At 61.0% G+C, this 25156-nt stretch overlaps 1 protein-coding gene across 20 annotated transcripts in view; it reads right to left on the reverse strand.

Moving 5' to 3' along the window:
* ABLIM2 (actin binding LIM protein family member 2) overlaps nucleotides 1–25156 on the reverse strand; it is a 139519-nt gene that overhangs the window by 25740 nt on the left and 88623 nt on the right. For 5 of the 20 annotated variants that reach the window (XM_053217632.1, XM_053217629.1, XM_053217635.1 and 2 more), the window contains 7 exons: nucleotides 23364–23484; nucleotides 20150–20248; nucleotides 13670–13771; nucleotides 13176–13229; nucleotides 8057–8176; nucleotides 6969–7021; nucleotides 6102–6243 (listed from right to left, as the gene is read on the reverse strand). In XM_053217632.1, coding sequence (XP_053073607.1) covers nucleotides 6102–6243; nucleotides 6969–7021; nucleotides 8057–8176; nucleotides 13176–13229; nucleotides 13670–13771; nucleotides 20150–20248; nucleotides 23364–23484 — 691 coding nt within the window. Of the gene's footprint in view, nucleotides 1–5968; nucleotides 6244–6968; nucleotides 7022–8056; nucleotides 8177–13175; nucleotides 13230–13669; nucleotides 13772–20149; nucleotides 20249–23363; nucleotides 23485–25156 lie in introns of those variants that run through there. The other 15 variants (XM_053217636.1, XM_053217639.1, XM_053217638.1 and 12 more) reach the window with 11 other exon arrangements.

Below are 25156 nucleotides of genomic sequence, written 5' to 3' on the forward strand. Positions count from 1 at the left end.
TGCTCCCGGCCTGGGATGGGGGAGGGGAGCCAGCTTCCAGCTGGGTGGGGGTGTCTCAAGACGCCAAGGCAGATTCGGAGGGGAGCAAAGGAAGCCCTGAGAGGTGTGACCTGAGACATCAGCTCCTTTCCAGGAACACGGCACTGCCTTCGGCTTATGCCCCTGCCCACCACTCAGACGCCGCACCCCGCCCGGTCCCCGAGGGCAGGCCTGCTGGGAAGCGGTTACACAGGGGATCTGGCTAAAAGCAAAGAGTCCCCAGCCAACCCCCATCAAAGGGCGGTGGGCTTTGCCCGGGGGTGCCCCACTCTCGCAGCTGGGGTGGTCTCTACCGATGAGGGGCCAACAGGGTTTTCTGGGTCAGGGTCCCCTCCGTGACGTCTGGCGGGTCCACTGCTCTTTCTAGGGACTGGACGGGAGCAGAGAAAGAGAGCGATCTGTCCATGCAGCTGGAGGCCACGGTCTTGCAGAAAGACGCGGCTGGCCACGCCCTCCCCAGCAGCCTCCACGCCAGCTGACCTAACCACCTGCTGATGAGGTGGCCGCCCCCCACTGCCCCGCCCCTGGCTTCCGTGGCCCACTCCCCGAGCCGTGGCTGTCTTCATCCCTAGTGGCTCATCTGGGTCTCCTTGTGCCTCAACACGGCGCCTTGCCCGCCCGCCCACTCTTTCTCTCCCCTTTCCTCCAGGATTCAGCAGAGACGAAAAACAGAAGGACCCAGAGGGAGCTGGGAGTAAACCCAGAGGACCACATCTTATTTGGGCCTCAGACCCTTTGGAGAACGTGCTGCGATCTCAGGAACACGGGTCTATCGGGCACCCGTCTGCGGAAAGTCCTGGGCCTCAGGCTACCCACTCGCCTCCGGGCGCTGAGGACCCTCGGGGACTCTGCTGGGAGCTCACACGTCTCCTGAGCCCCCAGCCCGTCCGCCCGCCTCCAGCTGGGCCTGGATGTTCAGGCTTCCGGCTCGATGGGCTCCTCCCAGAACCACCTGGTTCTTTCCCTATCTCTGAAGAAAGGCACCTCCATCTACCCCACGTCACTCCTGATTCTGTCCCCCCGGCCACACGAGCCTTACCTGCTCACACAGGGTCCTGCCATTCAGACCACTCAAGGGGCTCCCCGCTGCTTCCGTGGACACCCCAATCCTTCGTTTCCTGGCCTGGCAGCCTCCATTCTACCCTCTGTGACGTTGCCCGTCCGTCCTGGTTTTCCATACGTAGAACGGACTGCCTCGTCCCCCTGCCCGCACCCCTGCACCGCTGGCCCGTTCCTCAGCAGACAGAGAAGCTTCCTGGCACCACGACAGACCAGCTTGGTCCCGGCTGGTCCCTCCCCTGCCACTCCACTGGCCTCCTGTTTCCCAAATGGCCACCCGCTTCTCACCTCAGCTCGTTTCTACGTGCCGCGTGTGCTGCTTAGAACACCCCCCGGGGACACCCTCCTAGCACCCCCCAGGACCCTCTCCCCTAGGACAATCCCCCAGGATGCCCCCCCCAGGGAACCCCCCCCAAGACACCCTCCCCATAGGACACCCTGTCCCCGGACACTCTCCCCCAGGAACACACCCCCCAGGACACCTTCCCCAAAGGAACCCTCTGCTAGGAACGCACACCCACAGGACGCCCTCCCAGTAACTGTCCCCCAACCTGGAAGATAGCAATGGCCTCATATGGTCTTTCGTGCCCCCACTCAGGCCCGACGAGGTCAGGGCTCTGCCGGGAACCCTCCAGGACCACAGCTCCATTTGGACGCCAGGCTGGAGTCGTCCCCGGGTGACCGAGTCCCCCATGACCCCACGCATCGCAGCCCTCACCCCTACCACACGGGCCCCCTTGCCACCCACAAGCCTGCCAGGCTTCCTCTAAGTGTCCACTTGGTTCAAGCCTATACCCCCTCGAGTCTCGCTCAGACATGGTCTCCCTTCCCCGGCCGCCGTATTGAAGACTGTCCCCAGCACCTCCTAGCCTCCTTACCTGCACGGCATTGATGGAACTTAGTTTCTAACTCTGCTCCTGAGCCCCCACCCCATGAGCAGCTGGGCTCCTCGGGCCAGGGTGTCATCTCTTCGGGCTTCTGCTCTACCCCCAGCACCTACGGCGGGGCCTGAATACGGAAGGTGCTCGGGAAGGTATCTGCCGAAGGTTGGGAGGGTGGCGCCCTCCCCCAGGGCCTCGTCTGGCCCGTCGTGAGGGAGGAAACAGCCCTGACGCTGTTCTTCAGTCCTGAGGTTTGTGGAGCCACCCCCGGGGGCCACAGGGCCCACGTGAACCAGACGCTGTTATGAGACCGGCCGACGGTGAATCGGGGTCTCTTTCTTTCAGTCGTGGACTGGGACACGTGGGAGCAATTGTTGCCATCCTGCAACTCCAGAGGAGTGACAGGGGACGGGAGAAAGGCCATCTCTGAACAAACCTCAGGCCGGTAGCAAGCTGCCGCAGAGCCCTGTCTCCTAACCCCCGTGCCCGTGGGCGCTGGGAGGGACCCAGGGAGGCGACCGCGGCCAGGCCCCACACCAGGACCCCGGGCGGAGACCAGCGCGTCCCATCAAACACGGGACTCCACAGGGAGGGACACACAGAAGGGGACGCAAAAGCCAAAGCCACAGGGACCACCATCTGTGCTGCCTCAGTTTCCAAAGCAGAGCTTCCCCCCCGCCCCCCTGGCCCCTTCTCCATCCCTCACATGTGCTGGGGCCTGAGGAAGGGCCTGTTCCTTCAGAAGCACTGGGGTCTTTCTAGGGGTCCCTGAGTCCTCCGGGTGGGGTCTCCAGCCGGCTGGGGCTTTGTCTTATGCCGACACCTCCCTGACCACGCAGAGGGCGTCGTGGGGGACCTCAAAGGAGAAGGCAGAACCTCAGGGGCTCGGAACGTGGGACCCAGGGCAGGCAGCAGGCCCGTCCGCAGGGTCCAGGCTGCGGAAGGGGGCTCACGTCGCCTCGTGTTCTTCTGGGGGCTCAAGACCCTCTGCTTCTAACAAGCGCTCCGTGCCACCCTTCCCCGTGCCAAAGTCAGCTTCACTGGTGCCACAACGTACCAAACACACGGTCCAGATAGGACCCTGGGTGTAGGATAAAGGAAAATAAAAGCAGTCTCTCATAAAATGTGTATTTCAACGAGACCCTCTTCAGAGGGGGTGACGGTGAGAGCGGAGAGCCACTGCCACAAAGGAGGGGGGTCCGCGCTGCTCTGTCACTGCGCCTCAGTCATCTGCTTCCCTGCGCCACACTCCCCTCCGCCTGTCCGCTGCCTAGCGCCATGTCCAGCACATGGTAGGTGCTCAATAAATGTTTGGTGGAGGGATGGATGAAGCACTGAATGATGAGCTCAGCCCCAGGTGAGATGTGCCGATGGTGTCATGGGTGGCATGAGCCGTGCCCCCTCCCCGTCAGCCCTCGGAGGCCCCCGGTGGGTGGCGGCGGGATGCACGGGTGCTCGCTCCCGCCGGCGTCTCCGCCTCTCTCGCGCCCTGTATGCTTCTCCGGGGCGGGGGCCGCTCTCGTCTTCTCGGTGCCCCCCCTTCGCGCCCCACACAGCGTCTGGCACAGAGTGGGTGCTCAATAAATACCCGTTGAATTTAACGCATCTCAATTCAACAAACATTTATTGAGCGCCCACTGTGTTGAGTGTCACAATCCTACCTTCCTTGGGCGCGCTACAGATGGGTGTCCCAGGGACGCGGCTGGGCGTGCCTTGCCGTGTGCAACTGCTTCGTTCGAAAACAGTCATTTCCCAACGGGACCGGTGTCGATGCACTCACGTTGGGAGCTGCTCGGGGATAGTCCAAGGAGCCCCGGGCAAAGAGGGGACCTGGCCCACGGATTCTGGGTGCTGCCCACCCCGCCCGAATTTCTCAATCGGCTGGCAGCTGGCAAGGCACGCTCGATGTGGGCATGGCCAGCAGCCCGGGTCCATGCACATCGGTAAACAAGGCAGTGTCTTCAGGACACGTGTGATAGCACAGTGGGCTTCCTGCTCAGAGGAGCCGACATCGGGACACCGTAGAAAGTGAAGGAATGACAGAACCATGGTGATTGCCAGAAGCAAGCATCGGTAAAGGGAAGGCCACACACACACACACACACACACACACACACACACACGTTGTATGCACTTTGGAGGAACCTCCCCAGTGAGATGGTGGATTCTGGCACAGGCCAGGTGATTCCTTAAGGCCAGGTGTGCCCGGATGAGAAGCACCAGCACTCCCCTCCCCCAATGTGTGGTCACCTGCCTGTGCCCCAGTGATGGGGCGGCAACAGTGGGGGCGGGGCAGAAACAAGACCTTGCAGGTGTGTGATTGGCCGATCAAATCAGCGCACACAGCCTCGGGCCTAGCCTGGGTCCTCCACCTCTGGGACACCCGGGGCACCTGGTTGCAGCAGGTGCAGGCGAGCTCACACCGCTCCCGGGGTGAAGGCAGCATGCACAGGGCACACGGCAGGTGGCGGCACGAGGAGGTCCCCACCGGCAGCCCGTCTCCTGCCTCGGCTTCTCCCCGCGTGGTGCCCCTCCTCCCGCGGGTGGCCTGCGAGCCTAAGTGGGGATCCCTGGGTCAGCGGGAGGCGAGGGGCCGAGCCCCGCCCAGCAAGCAGAGGGCGGAAGGCTGGAGAGGGCCACCCTGACGTCCCCAGACACTGGCTTCCTGAGAGCCCCTGGGCCTCGCCGGGAACGCCACGACACCCGGGCACAGGAGGGCGGCTGGAGGCACCGCCTTCCAAAACAGCTGCCGTGAGAAACAAGGGAACACAAAGCAGCAACGGCCTGGGGCCCGGGTGTCAGTCCTGAGCCACCCAGGGCGCCGGGTGCCTGGAGGAGAGACGGGCTGGGGGACGGACTGCGGCTGCCCGGTCGGTGGGTCGTGCTGGGACCGGCCCCGGGCCTGCACCCCGCCTGCGGGCGGTACGGGCAGCCGGGAGGGGTGCCCCTGTGGTGGACGGGTCACTCTGGGGGACTGCTTTGGTGTGGCCTTCCCGCGGTGACATCCACCCTTTGCGCCGGCCCAGACATCCCCACATTTAGAAGGCTGCACCCCAGGCAGGGCCGGAGGCGCAAGGCGGGGCTGGGTGGGCTCACAGATGTCTGCTTACGAAAGTCATCCACGAAACGGTGCGTCTTTGCTGTGCTTGGGGCTCTTTTTCAACCATCAGCGACGCCCAGCCTTCTTCACCCCTTCCCTGCCCGCGAAGGCTTTCATTTGTCAGCCCCGTTACGGCTCAGTCATGGAGGTGAGGATGACAATGACAGTCTGTTCGCTGAGCACCTACTATGGGCCAGGCAGAGCGCTGGCTGTGCGTGCGTGTCCCCTCGACTGGTCTCTACCCGCCCGACCAGGCAGGTGGGTGGGACAGAGGCCCCGCGACGAAGGAGCGGCCCAGCCGGCATCCGCTGCGCTCTCTGCCTTCTCACGCCCGTCCCCATCCTTCGCTTTCGCGCTCCGCCTCACGCTCACCCACCGGGCACCACCCACGGCCCCTCTGGGGCCCGAAGACCACGTCCAGACCTTCCGGGGGGCATCCCCCTGTAGCTGGCCGTGGTTTCCCCGGGAACTCACAGCCTCTAGAATACCGTGTGGAGCCTCGCCCTACATGTGAAAACCACTCCTAATCCAGCCCTCACAGCCCCCAGAGCCAGGCAGTCGTCATCTGTGCTCCCTGGGGACGGGAAGCCCCCAGTCCCCGGATCTCTGCTCAGGACCAGCACCGGGTGGCAGTGCCCTGTCATTGACTCCCAGTCTGGACTCCCCTGCCTGGACCATGCTTACGTCTGCTCTGGGAAACAGGCCCTCAGCTTCCAGCCTGGCGGCCCGAGACGCCTTCTTTGCCAAAGAGCCCGGGAGCCCCATTTGGCTTTCTGGGCTCTGGCCAGCTCCGGAATGTTCCAGGAGACAAGCCAGCATGCCCGCTGACAGCTCGCCAGCTAACGATGTCCGAGGGAAACTCAAACAGAAAAGGGTCCTCACTCCTACCTGGTTTGCTCTTATGTATTTTTTTTAATGAGCAAGGCTTGGATCTGGGGGGACGGGTTCCAGGCTGTGGGGCCCCTTTGCTGCGAGGCCTTTCAAGCCACACGTACAGCTCTTTGCTCAAAAGAACCACTCACGTGAGTAAAAGTTGTCCCCTTGCATTGTTTGGAGAGGGTCTCTATCGGTCCCGCTACTGAGGGACAAAGACTGGCTGTCTAGGTCTGGAGAATTAGTCCTAGTGTCTGCGTCCCCCTTGAGAATCAGCCAGCTGGTCTTCTGCTGAGAGAAAAAACAAGTCACGTGAATTTCCAGGTCATCGGCTATGGCACTGCCCCATTTTACAGATGAGAAAATGGGTTTGAGGAGGTCAGGGATTCTCACGGCGGTGCATGGGGGGCGGGGAGCCAGGTGTGGGCTCTCTCCACACACGCCTCCCTCCCTTGACGACAAGGGCCCTGGCTCTCCAGCCGGGGGCGGCTGGGGAAACTCAGCCCGGGGGGCCAAACCCTGCCCGCAGCCCGCTTTCGTAGTTGACACGTTGCGGGACGTGGCCGTGCCCGTGACTCCACGCTCCACCCCTGGCTGTTTTCACAGCAAAAGAGCCGCACCAGAGACGGCACGGCCCCGAAGCCCTAAATATTTACCCTCGGACCCTTTACGGAGCACTCCGCCAAGCCCGATCTCGAGCAATCACCCCAGATGCCCCCAGAACACACGCTGACGTATTTTCCTTTATTTTCGGACATCTGCTCAGTTATAGAACCAGGAAAGCGACACGGGCACCTAAGGGGGACTTTGGCAGGAGACGAGCTAGTCCTGCGGGTGAGGAGGAGGCTGGGGGCGGGGGGCACCTCGTAAATCTGGCCCCGGGGGCGTACAGCCTCGTGGGACCCAACCAGGAGCAGAATGTCAGCGAGGGGACCTGAGGTTTCCGCTGGAGAATCCCCACGAAACCAGGCTCCCTCCGGCAGGGTGGCCTTTAACCAGACCTGCCCCCGTATTACCTTCCTGTTATCCTGCTCGAAACTGCCGTCTTCTCCGTCTGGTCGCCTCGCGGCTGGAAGGGAAGAGGCGGCTTGTCAGGGCAATGCATCAACTAGGCCGCGCCTCCCCGCCACAGCATTCCTGCTCCACAGTGTGCTCAGAGACAGAGGGTGATCAAGCCAAGGTCAACACTACGAGTGCCTTTTCAGGGCTGGGGGACAGGACACGCTGGAGAAGGCTCCCGCGAGGACACCGTGGGCAGCGGCCACGCGCCCTCACGTGTGACGATTCTTAAAACCAAGAGCGGTGTGCACAGTGATGAGCTCTTAAAACTCCAGCCAATCCCCCGCCCTCCACACACAACAGAGAGATCGAGCCGTGTTTTCCGATGCAGCCGCTTGGCCTTTGGAAGAACGCATTCTCTGCTTTCCCAGGTTAACGTAAAGTAAGAGGAGGTTTTGGCCAACCAGCGCCTACTGTGTCCGACTCAGCCAGTAAGGCACTACCGCTCATGCCCATGCAACCCCTTTCACAGATCGGGAGACTGAGGCTCAGAGACATGATGGCCTTGCTCAAGACCATGGATGGGGGGTGGCAGAGGCTGACATTTGAACCCAGATGGTCTGTCTCCAAAGTCCTCCCTCTGTCTGCCCCCCTCGCTTCCTGCCGCCCGCAGAGCACACAACAGTCAGTGAGTTCTGCCCCTGGAGAAGGTCCTCGAAGAGCAGGAAAGGAGGTACGACATACAGCCAGAGGCGACCTCAGCGAACTCGAGCAAGCGAAAGTCCACTTCGCCGTAGTGTGCCTACCAAGAGAGCTATTTGGAGCTGAGGAGGAAGGAGTCTGTATTCTCCACTGGGCTTTTTTTTTTTTTTTCTCGGTGGGGGTGGGGGTTGTCACCCAGCTGGGCTGACATCACCTCCAAGGACGTCTGATCAAGCAAATCGTACAAGGGCATCCCGACAGTTCTCAGGATCTGACTCGGGACTTCCCATACAAGAACACGGACCCCCATGCACGGACGATGAAAAGAGAACCCCAGGGTCCTTCCCCACCCTCCACGGGGACCAAGGCCACGGGAAGGACATGCCAGGGGTGGGCTTCTTACCTGCAGCCCGCAGAGGGCTTGGACCTTCTAGCCTTTTGGAGCACCCTGCCTTGTGCACCACCAAGGACAAGACTGACATCAGGCCCGAGAGCTTGGAAATTGGGGATTGGGCTACAGGACCTTGACAAGATAAGGTCACAGTTGAAGAGCGTTCTGGATACGCTGACATCTCATTACTCCTGACGGCCACCTGTTTCTCCTTCTTCCAGGAGAGACAGTGATTTTCCAGCATGAAAATGAAAACCCTGCTCTCTCCACTCCTGGAGGCCAATTTACAGCCAGCTTGCGTGACAAGCACCGTGACGGGCAGAGAGCAGGGGGCAGGGAACCGAGGCGGACGCATGCCCACCAGCCAGGGCTCGCTCGTTGCCCAGACAACGGCCTTCGCTGGGTAGCAGAGCCCCGAGGGTCTGGCCGTACATCAGCCAAGACTCCTGGCAGCCAGCGGCCCAGCAAGCCCTGGGGACAATCAGGCTAGTGGCTACTTGGAGCCCTGGGAGCACAGCCATCACCCAGCCCAGAGAAGGCCTCCAGGGCTGGGTTCACGGGTGAGTCAGTGAGCGCACCCCTCACGAGCCCTCGGGGGCCCCCAAATTACCCCACAGTGGGGGTAATTTGCAAGTGTAAAAAAAAAAAAAGCCAAGGGGCTCTTTGGGACGTGAAATCCTAGCCCTTGGAGTTCAGGCCACAGGGACCAGAGGCCATCTTGGGTCTGAGGAGGTCACACAGCCGTGGGTGACAGGGTGGGCCACACATGTCCGGGGGCTTTCCAAAGGCTAAGGGTGCCAGCCGGAGACACACACGACAGAATCTAAGATGCGGAAGCAGGAGGAGGAAGATACAGGAACCCAGAATTTTGTATTGTTTGTGGCCGGCTTCCTTAACAACCCCGAGCCTCAGTTTCCTGATCTGTAAAGTGGGCAAGTGACGCCCACCCTCAAGTTGCAAGGATCTGTGAGATAACGTATGTGGATGTGGTAACACACTGGGAGAGGTCCGGAAAAAGCAGGAGAAAACAAGAGGACAGCTTTGAGGCCGACTGGCAGTAGGGTGTCTCACGGTGTGGGCAGAAGACGGCCAGGAAATCGGGTTGTGTCTGTCCTAAGACACCAAGCAGTTCCCTCTGAGCCTGGGATGTGTCTGCCGTGAGGAGCCCTCCTGGGACAGCCCCGGGGACCCTCCGTCGGAGGCATCCCCAGGAGGGTGGCAGGCTTCCGAGTTTCTTTCTGGATCCACAGCCCACCTGCCTTCTCTTTCCTCTCATCCCAAGACACGTTCCCCAAACCCCCAAGACGAGACTCAACCTCACCACAAAGGAATCCCAGAGACACACGAGAAGCGATCGCTTCCCGTTTCAGACCAGGGACCAGAGGAACAGCGTGCATGTCCCACGGGGCCACGTCTGCTGTCTGGCCCGGGCGGGAGGATGGAGCGAGCACCCTTCCTTCGCCAGAGGGGCGGCTGCAGGTGCAGGGCTCCTGGGCAGGGACTTCGACTCCCACGGCCGCCGGCCGAGAGCTCTGTTGGCTTACAAATGAGACAGCGTTTGGGGAAATGCAAGTCCTATGCCTGCGTCTGGACACTCGGCTTCCTGGGGTGGGGGGGGGTGCGGGGAACGTGTTCTGTTTTCCTCTGGAATTCATTTGGAGCAGTCTGAAACCTAGCACAGCTTTGCCCCATCCGGGGCATCCACCGCCGGAAAGCTCCGCTCTGCGCCTCGCGTCAAAGCTCGATGGCAGAGCAGCCTGGAGCCCACTCTCAGGCGGGGACGGGGAGCGGCCGAGGCCGGAGCCGTGCCTGCCTCACCAAGGTCACCGGGCTCCCCACCACAGCGCCCTGGTCCTGCCTGCACTCAGCGTCCCACGGCTGGCCCTGCTCCGCGTCTGTCCCTGGCTGTGCAGGAAAGGGCTTTTCTCGTCCTGGCCTGGCCTGTCCCCCCACTGTTTCCTATTTTCCATTCACTCCCTTTTGCTTCCTTTGTTCTGTCTTACTATTTTTTTTTTTAAAGCCGTTAAATCACAACCAAGCAGAGCTGGAACGGATACAGTACAAGAATATACCGTCGGGCCCTAAATGCTGTACGAGAGCAGAAAGGTCGGGGGCTGGAGGTCGGGGGTCAGGCAGACCTGGGGGTGAGCCCCAGCTGGGCCACAGAGTGGCCACTTCTCGTCCCCAGGCTCAGTGCCCCCCTCAGAGTGGCCAACAGAAGCGCTGACACCATGGAGTGTCTGTGCAGAGCAGGGATACATTCACGGCGGCCGATGGGGCGCTAACCGCCCTCGTCCTCAGCCGGCAGGCTCGCTTCCCCCCAAACAGGAATGGGACGCGAGCCCCGGAAAAGCGGGATGCTAATTAAAAGCAACCACGACAGAAACCTTTTATGGGTTGGAAACAGGGAATTGGAAAGTAAATGCGTTGATTAAAAGCTGATTTTTAGGGGCGCCTGGGTGGCTCAGTCGGTTAAGCGTCCGACTCTTGGTTTCAGCTCAGGTCATGATGTCGCGGTTTCGTGAGTTCAAGCCCCGCATCGGGTTCTGTGCTGGCGGTGCGGAGCCTGCTTGGGATCCTCTCTCTCTCCCTCTCTCCCTGCCCCTCCCCCACTCACGCTGTCTCTCTCTCTCAAAATAAATAAACTCAAACAAAAAATTTAAAAATACTATGATTTTTAAACTGGTTGAATGTATCATCTTAAAGTAGTTAAATGCATATGTTATCTTAAAGTAGTTAAATGGTCCAGTGACTTAACATCATCACCCAGAGGGTCCCAAGACAGGTGGAGAGTCAAAGACTGGCTTCTTAAACCTGAACTACACTCCTCTCTCCTGCGAGATGATGGGTGGTCACTTTGCTCAACATAGTGGGGGGGGGGGTGCACACACGCACTCACACACACTCACAACATACGCACGCGCTCACACACACATACTTCCGACAGGATGTGCTCACTTGGATGGGGGAAATCTTGTAATCCAAACATCTCAAATATGTTCAAAACCAAATGCATCCTAACACAACCATCATTTTCCAAGCGCTACGGAAGGAAGCCTGGTCAAGGACAGTGCACGCCCATGCTGACCCCTCCATTCACAGCCCATGTACATGCACAAAGGGAGAGACTTCATTCGTGTTTATCCCTGGAATGTGGCCAATGCCCAGTGGACAGCAGGTAGTCCACAGAGCTTCCTTGGTAAAAGACTCGACATGCCAGATGCCCGAAATCAATGGGCTTCAGTCATGGCTCGGGGCTCCGTTATATTGGAATTCACTCGCTTTTGGGTAGGAGGGGCCTTCGATTCTAGTTTAAAAACAACAGCACCAGGATTATCGCTGGTAACGGTAAAAATCAAATGTCTCCCTTGGGCGATCTAATCAAAGGACTTAATGTCGGAAGTCCTCTGGCTCCGAACTGGCTTTCAGATGTCGTTGAGCTGGTTCATTATCTGATTTATGGCCTCTTCCACTTTCTAAGGAGCCGGTCCCTCCTCTACCACGTGCGTTAATTACATGTTTGAGGTTAATAAAAGGCCAAGGCTGTGAATCCCACTTGTGGGCCAAGAACAGAACACGCCGCTTTCCACGCAGGCTCGAACACGGGTGCCGTGATGTGAAGACGGCACTTAACACGACGGCTCCTTCCTTCAGCTGGGCCTCGGGCTCCCCACCGGTAACAAGAGGGGACTGGTCTGGACAATCTCTAAGAGCCCTGGCGTCTAACTAGCCCACCCCTCTCTGATCCCTCTGGGAGATCTGTGCTCCAAGCTTCCCCGGCTGAGAGGCCACGGTATGAAAGTCACCGCCCTCTCGGCACCTGAGAGTGGAATCCATTTTCTTCCGTCTTGGGAAGACGAGACAAGTGCATGTGCAAAGCACAGGGCCTACTGCAATCAAGGAAAAAGTAAGAACCTTGTTGTCTGTACGGTCAGAGCACTGATTTACCAGTAAGTCACAGAAAGCACACTCTTATAGGATTCCGTCTCACAGTGAGTGATGCAGTGGTCAACATGGGACGTGGCTGTTTTCTCTGGGTGCATCTGGACAAGAACCGTAAATGTGAGAATTCCTCTTCCCATCTCCCCGTCACGTGCACAGCACGTCACAGTTTATAATGCATTTCCACATTCATTATTCCATCTGGTCTCAGAACCGGCCTGTGGAAAGGGCGGGGTGGAGGGCTCGGTCCCATTTTGCAGATGAGGAAACAGAGGCTCAGGATGGTGAAGTAACATGCCCAAATCACCCAGAAATTCCATCAAGAAACAGAGGGGAGACCTTGAGCCTTCTGCTTCCTGCTCCGTGGCTCTAGCCACATGCTGCCTGTGCACCTGTTCCAGGCGGGCAGACTCCGGTGGAGCGGAGGCGGGCAGTCCCCTCACTTAGATAGGGAAACTGGGGGCTGAGGGGACCCCCTCGCTGCTAGACGTCCCCAGCCCCTATCTGTTGAGGCAACAATCTCTTTACCTGAAAACTAGCTATCGTCAGAAATTCCTAACACGCAAGAATAAATGACTAAATCTGGTTTGTTATGTTTTCCAAAAATCAGGCTGGGTTGGGCTGTGGTCCAAGAAGCCTTTGTCCCCCACCACCTTGGTTAAAGCCAATCTGGCTGCTTCACTCAGAGTGAAACAGTGTTGGGGCGCCTGGGGGGCTCAGTCGGTTGGGCGTCCGAGTTCGGCTCAGGTCGTGATCTTGTGGTCTGTGAGTTCGAGCCCCGCGTCGGGCCCTGTGCTGACAGCTCGGAGCCTGGAGCCTGCTTCGGATTCTGTGTCTCCCTCTCTCTCTGTGCCCCTCCCCTGCTTATGCTCCGTCTCCCTCCCGAAATAAATAAACATTAAGTAAATTTTTAAAAAAGCGAAGCAGTTTTCATGGAAACCCGCTCTCGGTTGTGAACACCCACCCCGAGCCCAGCGACGCGTGTCAGCCTCGGCCTTACGACACACAGAGGCGCCCTTACTCAGGGGCACCCTCTGTCGCGATTTGAGAAGAGGCCCCCGGGAGCCTGCTAGCGAACACATGTAACATTCAAGGCTGCCCGCGGTGCCTTCCCCATCGCCCATCGGGTCACAGCAGGAGGGTGCGACAGGCATGCAGGGAGCCAGTGACAGAGGACAGCTGACTGTACCATGCTGTTTGTAGATGGGGGGTTTCCTATAGATGTTATCTTTTACGCCAGTGTCTGGGAAAGAAGAGAGAGAAGAGAAGAGCAGGGTGAGCCAGCAGACTGGAGGTTTCCATCCCACGTCAGCCCTCAGGCACCAGATCCTAAGTGGCCAGAAAGGATCTCGCGCCCCACAGGTGACTGATGCCCGGGACCCACACCGCAAGCTAAGCGTCGCCCAGCCCGATGCCAGAACCTAGTTCAAGGGGCAGAGGGAGGGAGGCGGCTAAGGTGCACAGCCGGCCGGACAGCGCCTTCCCTCCAGCACATTTCCAGGAGGGCAAAAACGTCTCCCTGGTGCTTGTATGGCTTTGGGAGAAGCTCAAACACAGGCCAGCTACGGGGTGTGCAAACCCGCAGAATTGGGGGCGGGGGGCGGAGAGGCTTGGGAACCACGGCCCTTCCGTGCAAACAGACGCTCTGCATGGCGAGCCCGACCACGCGTCCTGGGTGCCTACCTGGGACGTGGAAGTGGCGAGGCGCCTGCTGGTAGGTGCAGGGGGGAGGCTTGCTGTCTGAGAGCACCGAGAGGCTGGGGGTGCTCCGGCCACTTTCACTGCCTCCAGACGGAAGAGCAAAGACGGGCAGAAGGGAGGAAGGGGAAGGGAAAGGAGAGTACGTCAAATAGGAACACTTGTTCCCAGTGAGCCCTCTCCCCTGCCTGGTGGGGCCCCCCACCCCCACCCCTCTGCACAGGGAAGGGAGGGTGGCCCCCACTGACATTTCCAGACCGGGCCCCATGGCTTGTTAATCCAACCTGGGTGGACCCCGTCCAACGGCCCCGTGGCGAAGGAATAGTGGCCTCGAGGGCAAAGGGTTTGCTGGTTGCTAGTTCATGGGGAGGCTGGCCTGGCTCTGGGCTGGCCCCCCACTCTCCTTGGGGTGCACAGCTGGCCCGCTGCTCAGCCACGGCTGATGCCTGCATCCAGCAAACTGCAAAGCCACCAAAACCAAAGCCTCCCTTTCTGAGTATCCTTGTGTAAGAAGATGCCCCTTGCTTGGAAAACCCGCGGATTAATCATCCAGCGCAAGATCACAGAATCTGTCCCTCAAAGCCACGGAGTAAACTTTTACGAGCCGCGGGAGAATAAGAGAAAGTTGGTGTCAGCTGCCATGCTCCCGGATAAAGCTATTTTTGGCAAATCAAATGAAAATTCTCCAATTCTGGCTCCGATTCCTTATCCCTGTGGATTTGTAATTTCTGAGTTTTGAACAAGGTTGGATTATCAAGTCACAAGTTTAGGCAGCCACAGTCCCCCTGCCCCCCTGCCCCCGGGGAACCTCCCCGCCCTACAGGTACCTATTTGAGGAATGGCATGATAGACAGAATGTGATGGGCACTGAACACTTTGGATGATGAGGTTTACGGCTCGTTTTACCAAGACACGCATAAGGCACACCTCGTTTCCTTTCCCGTTAGCCTCAGGAACCCTGTGCTGCCTCAGATCGCGGCCTGGCGAACACAAGGGGCTCTCCTGCCTTGGAAGGAGCTCTGGGCGTTGTAGCATCGGGACCCCAAGGTGACGGGGAAGTGAAGCAGCCCTTCCGCGGGGCTGGGAGTGGACTGGCAGGGGGCCGCACGGTGGCTGACAAGGAGGGCGCGGCGGGCGTGGGCTCAGAGCGAGCTGTGGCCCGGGGCAGGTGCACTGGGAACCGGGGAGGGCGTGCGGGCACGCCTGTGTGGGCTGAGACCACAAAACGGGCTGCTGACCGCAGCTTCGAGCATCTTCCCACGCCTGGGCTCCAATTTCACCCGTCGGCGGCGCCGATCGCGTTTCAGGCAGGTGACTGCCCCCTGTCGCAGCGTGAACCCCGCCTTCTCCTGAGCCACGCCCCTCTAGTGTGCGGCACGGAGCCTTCCAGAGCTCTCCGCCAATCCGGGCCATTTCTCAGCTCCCGGGGGAAGCCACGCCCCACGCACACAAAGGAAACCGCGGGTTGGTTCTACCAACTGTGGCTGCGACTGGATCCATCCCCAAGGGCAGAGAAACGTGGCAGAAGCACAGGCTTGAAAAATTCCACTTGCATGAGCTCCAGAGCAGCGGAGGACGGCGCATTTGGGGTGTCATGGCTAAGCTGGGCGTGCTCCAGCCTGGCATGTAGAATCCGGGGGTCTTCGAACAGCTCGTTTCCTTCTGTCCGGAATTCACTGGCCCTGGTCCATCCAGCTCTTGCCCAGGCGGCCCCAGGCCATCAAACATAGGCTCCTGAGGGCTCCTGTCCCCCCAGTCCCCAAGCCTACAGTGCGGTGCCCTCTTACATCACACGCAAGCCCCCGTGTACATGTGCCGATCTGTCTGGGGAGTGCCCGCAGCGTCCCTCGGGTACTCACAGGGCACAAGACCCAGAGGCAGGTGGGGACACAGAAACAGTGGCCCGTCATGCCTGCCCGCACCTGCCATCCAGGGACGCACTGGTCACCAAACTCTGCCACCTTGTCCCACATCTCCCAGCCCTCCTTCCCCTCCTCGCCCCAGCCAGAACCCCCTTTGTGATCTTCCCTGCTAGTCAAGACCCTTCCTGGGTCAAGGCTCCAGTACCCAGCTTCCCCGGAAGACACAGGCCACTGCTGACCACTCCCTTCTCTGGACTCGCTTCGTCACTTCATGATCGCACACCACCAACGTCAACCTCCAGGGCCCATTGCGGTGCTCGGCCCGCGTCGGCCCTGCAGGGCTCCCACCACCTCAGCTCCCATCTGCAGGAGGGCGGGGCTGGGAGGGTCTGGGTGACAGGTGCCAGGGCCCCGGTGAGACCCAGCTCCGGCCCGCTCGCCGAGTCCCTCTAGAGGCTCCCGTCATGCCCCAGGGGCCAGCTTCCCCCGTGGGCCTTCAGGATAAAAACCCCAAACCACTGATGTCACCACGGATGTGGGAAACCCAGAGGAGAGCCTGGCTGTGCGGTGACTTTGAAAAGGCACAGAAGCCCCTTCTGAGGAGGCTCGTGGCTTCTGGAGGCAGTTCAGGAAGGAGGGCAGAACCTGAGCTCTACTGGGGGGGGGGGGAGGGTGCTTCTTCCTTTTAAAAGTTAAGTAAGTGATTTATTTTGGAGCCGTTTCAGGCTGTGCAGAGGCTCCTGTGTGCTGTTGGCCAGTCCCCGCCGGTTCAGGGCCCACGTCACAGCCGTGCATTGCCACTTTGGTACTCTCTGAACGCCACACTTTGTTCGGATTTCCTTACTTCCCCTAATGTCCCCTCCCTGCCCAGGAGCCCACCCAGGACATCACGTGACGCTTTGTCCGCCCGTCTCCCGGCTCCTCGGGGCTGGGACGGTTCCTCAGACTTGCCATGTTGTGACATTTCTGCGAGGAGTCCCGGCCAGGGGTTGTGTGCGAGGTCCCTCGGCCGGGACTCGTCCGATCGTCTCCCGTGCTTACACGGGGATCGCGGGTCCCCGGGAGGAAGACCGGGGTGGTGGAGTGCCCTCTCCTCGCGTCCCGTCAAGGGCACCCGCCGTCACCGAGATGCTGACCTTGACCCCCCGGCCGCGGCCGGGTTTGCCGGGCTTCCCCACCGCACGGCCCCCTCCCCGCCGTCCCGCGCTGCGCTCTTAGCGGGAGGTCACGACGCTCGGCGCCCACCTGAGGACTAGGGAGGGGGCCTCCCTCCTCGGGGGTGGTGTCTCCACGTAGATCACTGGAGGTTCATCTGCAGGGGAGAGATCTGTCCCTTCTCCCGCCTTTATGTATTCGTGTCAGCGTGGACTCACGGACCCTCATCTCACACCTTGGGTTACAGTCAATACTCTTCATTCAGTCCACTCTTCAGTTGTCCCATCTTTGCCCCCAGTTGGCTCCTCTCGAGGCGGCCAGAAGCAAGGCCAGCCCCCATCCGTGCGCAGGGGAGCGTTAAGGACGAACGCCGAGACGTGGGCGGGTCCTCGCGTGTGCAATGCTCCGCCACAGGCCCCCTGAGCCTCGACCACGACCACCCGGTAAGGTGCATGGCCCAGGGATTGGGGCCAGATGGAGAGGTACCTCTGGGGCGCAGCGAGCGGTGGGAAGAGGACCCTGACCTGAGGCTCTGCACCATAAGCCCCTTCCCTCCTCTCCCTCCCATGCCTCGTGGGGAGGAGGCTCGCTGGGCGGTAAGTGGCAGCTGCCCAGTGAAGAGACTCCAGCAGCAACCACCTCCCACACCTGCCCGCTCCTTAACAGGTGAGAGGTCAGCCTTAAGCCTCACACCGCCCGGAATTCATACTAAAGCGTACCTGACTACCATCAGCACTGCTGCTGTGCGCAAGGTCTTGGTGGAGGGGCAGCCCTAGGCACAGAGACAGGGGTGGGTAGGTGTGACTGGGAGGGGCGTCCAGCAGGGAAAGAGGAGGGAAGCATCTGGCGGGTCAGGGCAGGTGCTGGCCGTGGGGAGGGCATGCCTCCCCTCGGGGAGCCCTCTGGCCACAGCAGCATTCTTAGGGAAATTTCCACCTAGTGGAGTCAGGGATGCTAAGGAGGGATGAGGAGAGGCCAGGAACAGCTTTTCCGGGGACCGTGGGTAGACCCAGGGCCGTGACCAGCTGGAGGAGGGCAGGCCGTGGGCACAGCTGGCCACTGGAACGCCCATAGGCTGGGATGCACTAGAGCGCGGGGCTGAACGAGCATCAAGGAGAAGGGCACAGGCTCCCTCGGTGTGGCCTCTGAGTTGGACCCGGGACCTGTGGTGGACACGGCTTGTGAACGGGAGCCTGACTCGGGTCTGTCCCAAGGAGCTTTGGGATTTTAGGGCCCGGGTCTCTCTGAGCCTCGGTCTCCTCTGGGGTGAGTCCTGGAAAGAGGCTGGGCAAACCCCAGGTCACACATGGCCCTGGATGTCGGGCGTGGGGCAGAGCCGTGGGGTCAGGGCTCCCCCACATCTGACCCCGAGAGGAGGGTGGGGAGGCTGTGTCTGACCTCTGACAAAGGGAATTGGTGGCCAACGCAGCCAGGAGGGAGCCAGGGCAGACACGGGCCTCAAAGGCCCCACACTGGGCGGGTGCCTGTGTCCACCCACCCGGCCACCGCACCGCACGGGGACTGAGCCCCTGCCCGTGGGGGATGCCCTTGGCCCAGCCAGGAAATAGTTTCTGGACCATATTTTGGGGGGTGGGGGGCGGGGTCTGTCTGCACAGTCTTCTCCCACACGGGATGGAGGGAAGGGCCTCGCTGCTCTTGTCCGAGGACAATGGGGCTGCCTCTCCCCGGCCCCCTCTCAACGGGGCTGAGGACGGGGTGCTGCTCCCCCCGACCCGCCCGGAGCACGCGGCACCCCCCGGGGTGTCTGCCCTTGGCCGAGGGTCCACGTGGCTCTCCTCACCCTGGCACGGAAAGAACTCGAGGGTGGGGGGTCAGAAAGGAGCAGAGGAGGCTCATAGGATCTGCTCCCAGCCTGTGGTCTGCGGGCCACGCCTCGACCAGAGCCCCCCGGGGGAACAGCCCCACCCAAAACGGGGCCACGGCAGGTGGCTGTGGTTGGGGGGGGGGGGGGGAGCCGTGTGCCCAGGGTCTTTGGACGTGTGAGCAAAGGGAGCAGACACGTCTCCCTGGTGACCTAACAGTCAAATTCACTCTGCTTTGCAGTGAGTGTTCCGTGTGCCTCTTGGTCATTCGACACACCGCGCTGGCTACTTTCCCACGCCCGGGGTGCACCATTTCCGGCTTTCCCACGCACGGGGGCGGGGCGCGCCATTTCCGGCTCTGCTGCTTTTCGAGAGAGTCAGCACGACCAGCGGAGCCGGCACAGGCGCCGTAAGGACCCGTGGCGGTGGTCAGGGGCTCTCCTCCCAGCCGACTGACAGGGCTCGCACCGACACGACCGGTGACGTACGCGGGGGACGCACAAGTTCCGACGAGCCCCATCTGAGACCGACGCACGGTGGAACGATCCAGCCGAGCTTGGCTCGCCTCCCGGTCCCTTCGGGTCGGACGTCTTCCACCCAGCGCGGTACGGGCTGGGGACTTCATGCATCTCGGGGGCGTCAGCAAGAACATCCTACCTGTTTCCTCTAACGCCTCGAGGGTCTTCCTAGGGTGTCTCCGGCCACTAGGGCCTCTCGACAAAGTGCCGCACCGGGCGGCTTCAGCAACAGACACGTGTTTCTCGCGGTTCTGGAGGCTGCAAGTCCCACGCCAAATTGTGGCGGGGTCTGGTGTGCGGCGAGGGCCCACCTCCCCGCTCGCAGGCGGCCACTCTGGCCTCACGTGGCCTCACGGTCTTTCCTCCGAGCACGTGCAGTGAGAGCGAGAGAGACGTCCTGGTGCCTCTTCCGCTTCTCGTAAGGCCACCGATCAGGGCCTCGCCTTAGTGACTTGGGGTAACCCTGACGGCCTCCCGAGGACCCATCTCCAGAGGCGGTCACGCTGCTAGGTGGGGCTCTAACACACGAGTCGGACGCAATTCAGTTCCCAACGTGCAGGAGAAGAGCTTGGCCATCTCCCTGGTGTGATTTGCGTCCGACAATGCCCCTGCAGGGATGCGAACGGCGGGCCGTCTGCACCCTGGGAGGAGGCGGGACTTCGGAGCCTGTCCGGGCGCATCCTGCCCCCGCCACCCTGAGCCCGAGGCCACGGACGCGTCACGGCCTCCTGTGCTTTGCTCTAGGTAATAGCTGGGAGCGGTCCCTCTGCCCCTCGCAGCTGACGTGGGAAGGAACACGGGCAACGGGCGAGGGCTCTCACAATGGGCCCCGGGGCCGGGCGCCGGGGGACGGCCTCACCTCCTGTCCCTTCGGCTCGAGCTCCGCCCTCACCGCTCACTCCTCTCGCCACGAGCTGCCCACGTCCTCCTCCCAGGAACATTTACACACCGACAGAGACGGAGCTGGACTCACGAGACACACAGCAAGGGGCACGGGCGGACACACAGGGCTCGGGGAAGCCATGCGGCGGACACGGGACAGCGAGACACAGACGCGTGGCGGGATGCCCTGCGAGCGCCCACAGCCCGCGGCACTGCGCACCTTACCTCGGAAGTAGGGGATGTAATGATGTCTGAACACGGATGTAGGGCTTGGGTGTTGGGACAGGGACAGGCAGCTACTGGTACCAACACTCACAGTACCAGCTGCGGGCAACAGAGAGCAAGTCAGAGTCCACCCCGTGCTCGCCGGCCGCAAAGCCACAAAATATTCCTAGGCCCCGCTCTGCTAGGAACATTTTGCTTCCTCTCCCGAAGAAAGCGCACCATTTTGAGGCACCTGAGGGGGAGTCGCCGAGGACGCTTTAGCTCGGTCGGCTCCGGGTCCCGCCGGGGGGTGGGGGCCCGCTCTCTAGGGGACAGGGCGGCAGCTCCCGCCGTGGCCGGACGGCCGCCACCGGCCCCCGGAGGCCTGCCTGTCACTCCACCCCGGGCGGGGGGGGGGGGGGCCTCCGTGGGATCAAGGACAGGTGGAGAGCGGCTGGCTAGGCCGGGGCGAGCGCGCACGGGACGGTCGCCCGGCCTCGCCCCACTGAGGCGCACGTCTCAGCTCTTGGAGGTGGCCACCCGGCCAGGCACGGCCACACGCCCAGGTGACCCAAAGGACGGTGGTCGGGGGTCAGGAGAGGGGCCCTCGGAGAGGGCGCGTGAGGACGCTGACTGCCCTTCACCCCGCACCCGCCTGCTCACCCGCTCACCCACACACTCACTCACTCACCCACCCACACACTCACCCACACACTCACTCACTCACACGTTTACCTAGACACACCCACACTCACCCACTTACATGTTCATCCAGACACACACACCCACCCATACTCACCCACACACTTACTTAGACACACACTCATTCACACACGTTCACACTCACCCACTCACTGACATACCCACATACCCACTCATCCAGACACACCCCCCCCACACATTTACCTAGACGCACCCACACCCACTCACTCACACGCTCATCCAGACACACTCCCCCACACACTTACCTAGACACACACTCATTCACTCACACTCACTCACACACTCACACACTCATCCAGACACACCCCACACACTCATTCACTCACACATTTACCTAGACACACACACACCCACTCACCCACTTGCTCACACGCTCATCCACACACACTCCCCCACACTTACCTAGACACACACTCATTCACACATGTTCACACTCACACACCCACACACTCACACATTTACCTAGATGCACCCACACTCACCCACTTACATGTTCATCCAGACACACACACTCACCCACACACTTAGCTAGACACACATTCACACATGTTCACACTCACCCACTCACTGACATACCCACATACCCACTCATCCAGACACCCCCCACACACACTCACACATTTACCTGGACACACCTACACACCCACACTTACCCACTCACCCACACACTTACCTAGACACACACACCCATTGACACATATTCACACTCACCCACACACACCCCCACACACTCACATTTACCTAGACGCACCCACACTCACCCACTTACATGTTCATCCAGACACACCCACCCACACCCACACCTAGACACACACTTATTCACACACATGCACACTCACCCACACACACACACCCACTCACACATTTACCTAGATGCACCCACACTCACCCACTCACACGCTCATCCAGACACACTCCCCCACGCTCCCCCCCACACTTACACAGACACACACTCATTCACACACGTTCACACTCACCCACTCACTCACATACCCACATACCCACTCATCCAGACACACACCCCCACACTCACACATTTACCTGGACACACCCACATACCCACACTTACCCACTCACTCACCCACACACTTACCTAGACACACACCCATTGACACACATTCACACTCACCCCACACACACATTTACCTAGACGCACCCACACTCACCAGCTCACTCACACGCTCATCCAGACACACTCCCCCACACACTTACCTAGACACACACTCATTCACACACGTTCACACTCACCCACACACTCATCCAGACACACCCCACACACTCATTCACTCACACATTTACCTAGACACACACACACACCCACACTCACCCACTTGCTCACACGCTCATCCAGACACACACATTCCCCCCCACTCCCCCCACCTAGACACACACTCATTCACACACGTTCACATTCACCCACTCACACGCTCATCCAGACACACTCCCCCACACACCTAGACACACACACTCATTGACACACACACACTCACACATTTACCTAGACGCACCCACACTCACCCACTTACACGTTCATCCAGACACACACACCCACCCACACTCACCCACACACTTACTTAGACACACACTCATTCACACATTCACACTCACACACTCACCTACATACCCACTCATCCATCTACCCACACACTCATCCACCCCCCCCCCAACACACACACACTGACTCATCCACCTTCCAGACACCCAGTGAGCGGGACGTTCCAAGAACATGGCGGGGAGTCAATGGAAAGAACTGCAGACGAATGAGTTGATTTTTCCGCAAAGGCTGTGAAACTAAGAGCCAGAGTCCATGGGCGTGGAAATGGCGCCATGCAGCAGCCGCCACGGAGGAAGCGGCTTGCAAAAATCCCTCACGAAGGCAGAGTGTGCGTGGAGCGTCCTGCGGCTTTGACACACCGAGGGCAGCGACGGGCTTTCAAAGCTAAGGGACAGCAACACGCAGCCGGGCGCCAGGCAGGGAAGGAGGTGCGCTCGGGGGGTTGGGGGGCACCCCGCACCGGGCGTCCCCCTGCGGGGGCGGGCCCGCCCCTGGCCTCTCGCCAGTTTCCATGGGGCTGTCTTTGGGGCCACCAACCCAGCTGCGCGTGAAGAAAGCTGGCTCTCTTTTTGGCCGCTGACACCGTCCTCACGGCTCGAAGCCCCTCAGACCCCAGGTGAGCCCGGGACTGACGGGCTTCTGGTCTCCAACACCCGTGCTCCGTAACCTTCTTGCCGCCCATGACCAAAACACCAGCTCGGTTCTGAGCGCTCGGTGCTGCCTGCATGTTCCCGGACGGCCCCTCTGACCCACGGGTTCACCAGCTGCCTCTGCCGTCCCCCCGCCCACCACCATGGGCAAGTTAAACGGACAGCTTCTCCCGTCACCCACCGGGAACCCCACGCCCGGCCCGTCGTTTTCCCAGGTGTGTAAAGTAAGGCACGGATTCGAAAGAGAGGGAGGGCAATAGGAAGTAGATCTTCATCCGGGGTCAGGGAAGCCGCGGGTGCAAAGTACCTGGACGGCTGTAGTGCTGGGGCGACCGCGAGGTCGGGGTGTAGCGCCCGAGGCTGACGGAGCCGGTGGAGCTGGGGCTGGAGGTCCGGCACTGCTTGTACGAACGGTCGTCCTGATCCCCCTGGGAGGGAAGGCGGCCTGGTGAACGCAGGAGCTGCCCGCCCCGCCCGCCGCCCACCCTCCTCCTGGCATTCACCCCCCAGACCCTCAGGGCTGACCCAACGTGGCCCCAGGGTGAAAGCCTCTGCACCTGCCAGGGCACATCTGGAGGGCCAGGTGGGGGCCCGACCCGGCGCTGACACCACCCCGCCTTGGCCTGAGCCCGGTCCCTGTGCCCCCGGATCCCAGAGGGCAGGGTCCCCATCAGCCCCTCCTTGTGTCTGGGCTCCCCAAAAGGTGGAGGAGGGACCTGGCTGCACCTGTGCTCCTGCCCCACCCCCTTCCCGGCACGCGGGGTCCTGACAACCACCAGGTCTCTGAGAACCTTGAGCTTCTGCATTCTCCACCCCCGCCCCCGCCTGCCCCACAACGGGGGCTCCCGGGCCTGGGAGGCACCACAGCACTCTTCCCAGGCCCGAAGGCTCGGTTGAATCGGACCCGCAAACACTGGCCCACAAGACTCCATTCAAGCAGGATGGGCAACCGTTTGGAGCGGGCGGCAGGCGGCGTGAGATGACCCGGCAGCAGGGACGGGGGACGGCCAGGCTGCAGGGCACGAAGGCCGCAGTCGTGAGACGGCCCAGGATGCCGTGGTGCCGACGCTGCTGGCTGGGCCCTGAAGGCTGCCACGGGGACGAGCACGGGCGACGAGAGTGTGGGTCTGGCGCTCCCGGCTCTCGCCCTTTCTGGGCTTTACCTTCTGCCTCCTGAGGCTTGCCCTCCGACCGAACCCACTGAGCCGCCGTCCCCGAAGCCCGCCTGCACACCCGCCTCCAGGCTCTGCTCAGGCTGGCCCTCGTGCTGCGACCGCACCTGCCGGCCGGGCCCTGAGCCCGTGTGGCCCGTCCCCACCCACGGTGAGGGGCCCCCTCGCCCCAGGGGTGGTGGCGTCTCTGGCCGTCCTCTGCTCAGCCCCTCGGGCTGGCTTCCAACCCACGGGCGCCCTGTCTCCTCGCCTAGCCTGTCCGTGGGGCTCGCCGGCCACGTGTGGTTGTAGAAGCTCCACACGAGCTAACCACCGTCCCCGTGTCGCCGCGTTCCTGGACCCGAGGGTCCGACGCCAGTGCAGATGGAAGTCTGACTGACAGCTGTCCACGTCACTGGCTAAGGCTGGGAAACAGGGACCCAGAGCCGCTCACTATAAATCTAACAGAGGAACGCTTTTGGAATATTCATCTGCGAGGGTCTGGCTGCCTCCTCGTCCCACGCAGAGGAGTGACATGGGCCCTGGGCTAACCCAGGCTCCCGGGGTTTTTCTCCAAAGAAAGCCATGGGGCGCCTGGGTGGCTCAGGCGGCTGAGCATCTGACTTCGGCTCGGGTCAGGATCTCACGGTTCGTGGGTTCGAGCCCCGCGTCGGGCTCTGTGCTGATGGCTCGGAGCCTGGAGCTGCTTTGGATTCTGTGTCTCCCCTCTCTCTCCCCCACCCCTGCTCATGCTCTGTCTCTCTCTCTCTCTCTAAGATAAACAAACATTAAAAAAAATTTAAAAGAAAGCCATGACCCAGGCCTCGAGAGAGCCACGTCCCATGTGTCTGTGACTGCAGGGCCGACAGGTGCACAGGGGGCATGCAGATAAGACGTGATGAGACGTGATTATAAAAATAACCAACGCCGAAGACGGCATTTCCGGCCA

The sequence above is a fragment of the Acinonyx jubatus genome, chromosome B1 (genome assembly GCF_027475565.1).
Source record: "Acinonyx jubatus isolate Ajub_Pintada_27869175 chromosome B1, VMU_Ajub_asm_v1.0, whole genome shotgun sequence".
In the NCBI taxonomy this organism is placed as follows: domain Eukaryota; kingdom Metazoa; phylum Chordata; class Mammalia; order Carnivora; family Felidae; genus Acinonyx; species Acinonyx jubatus.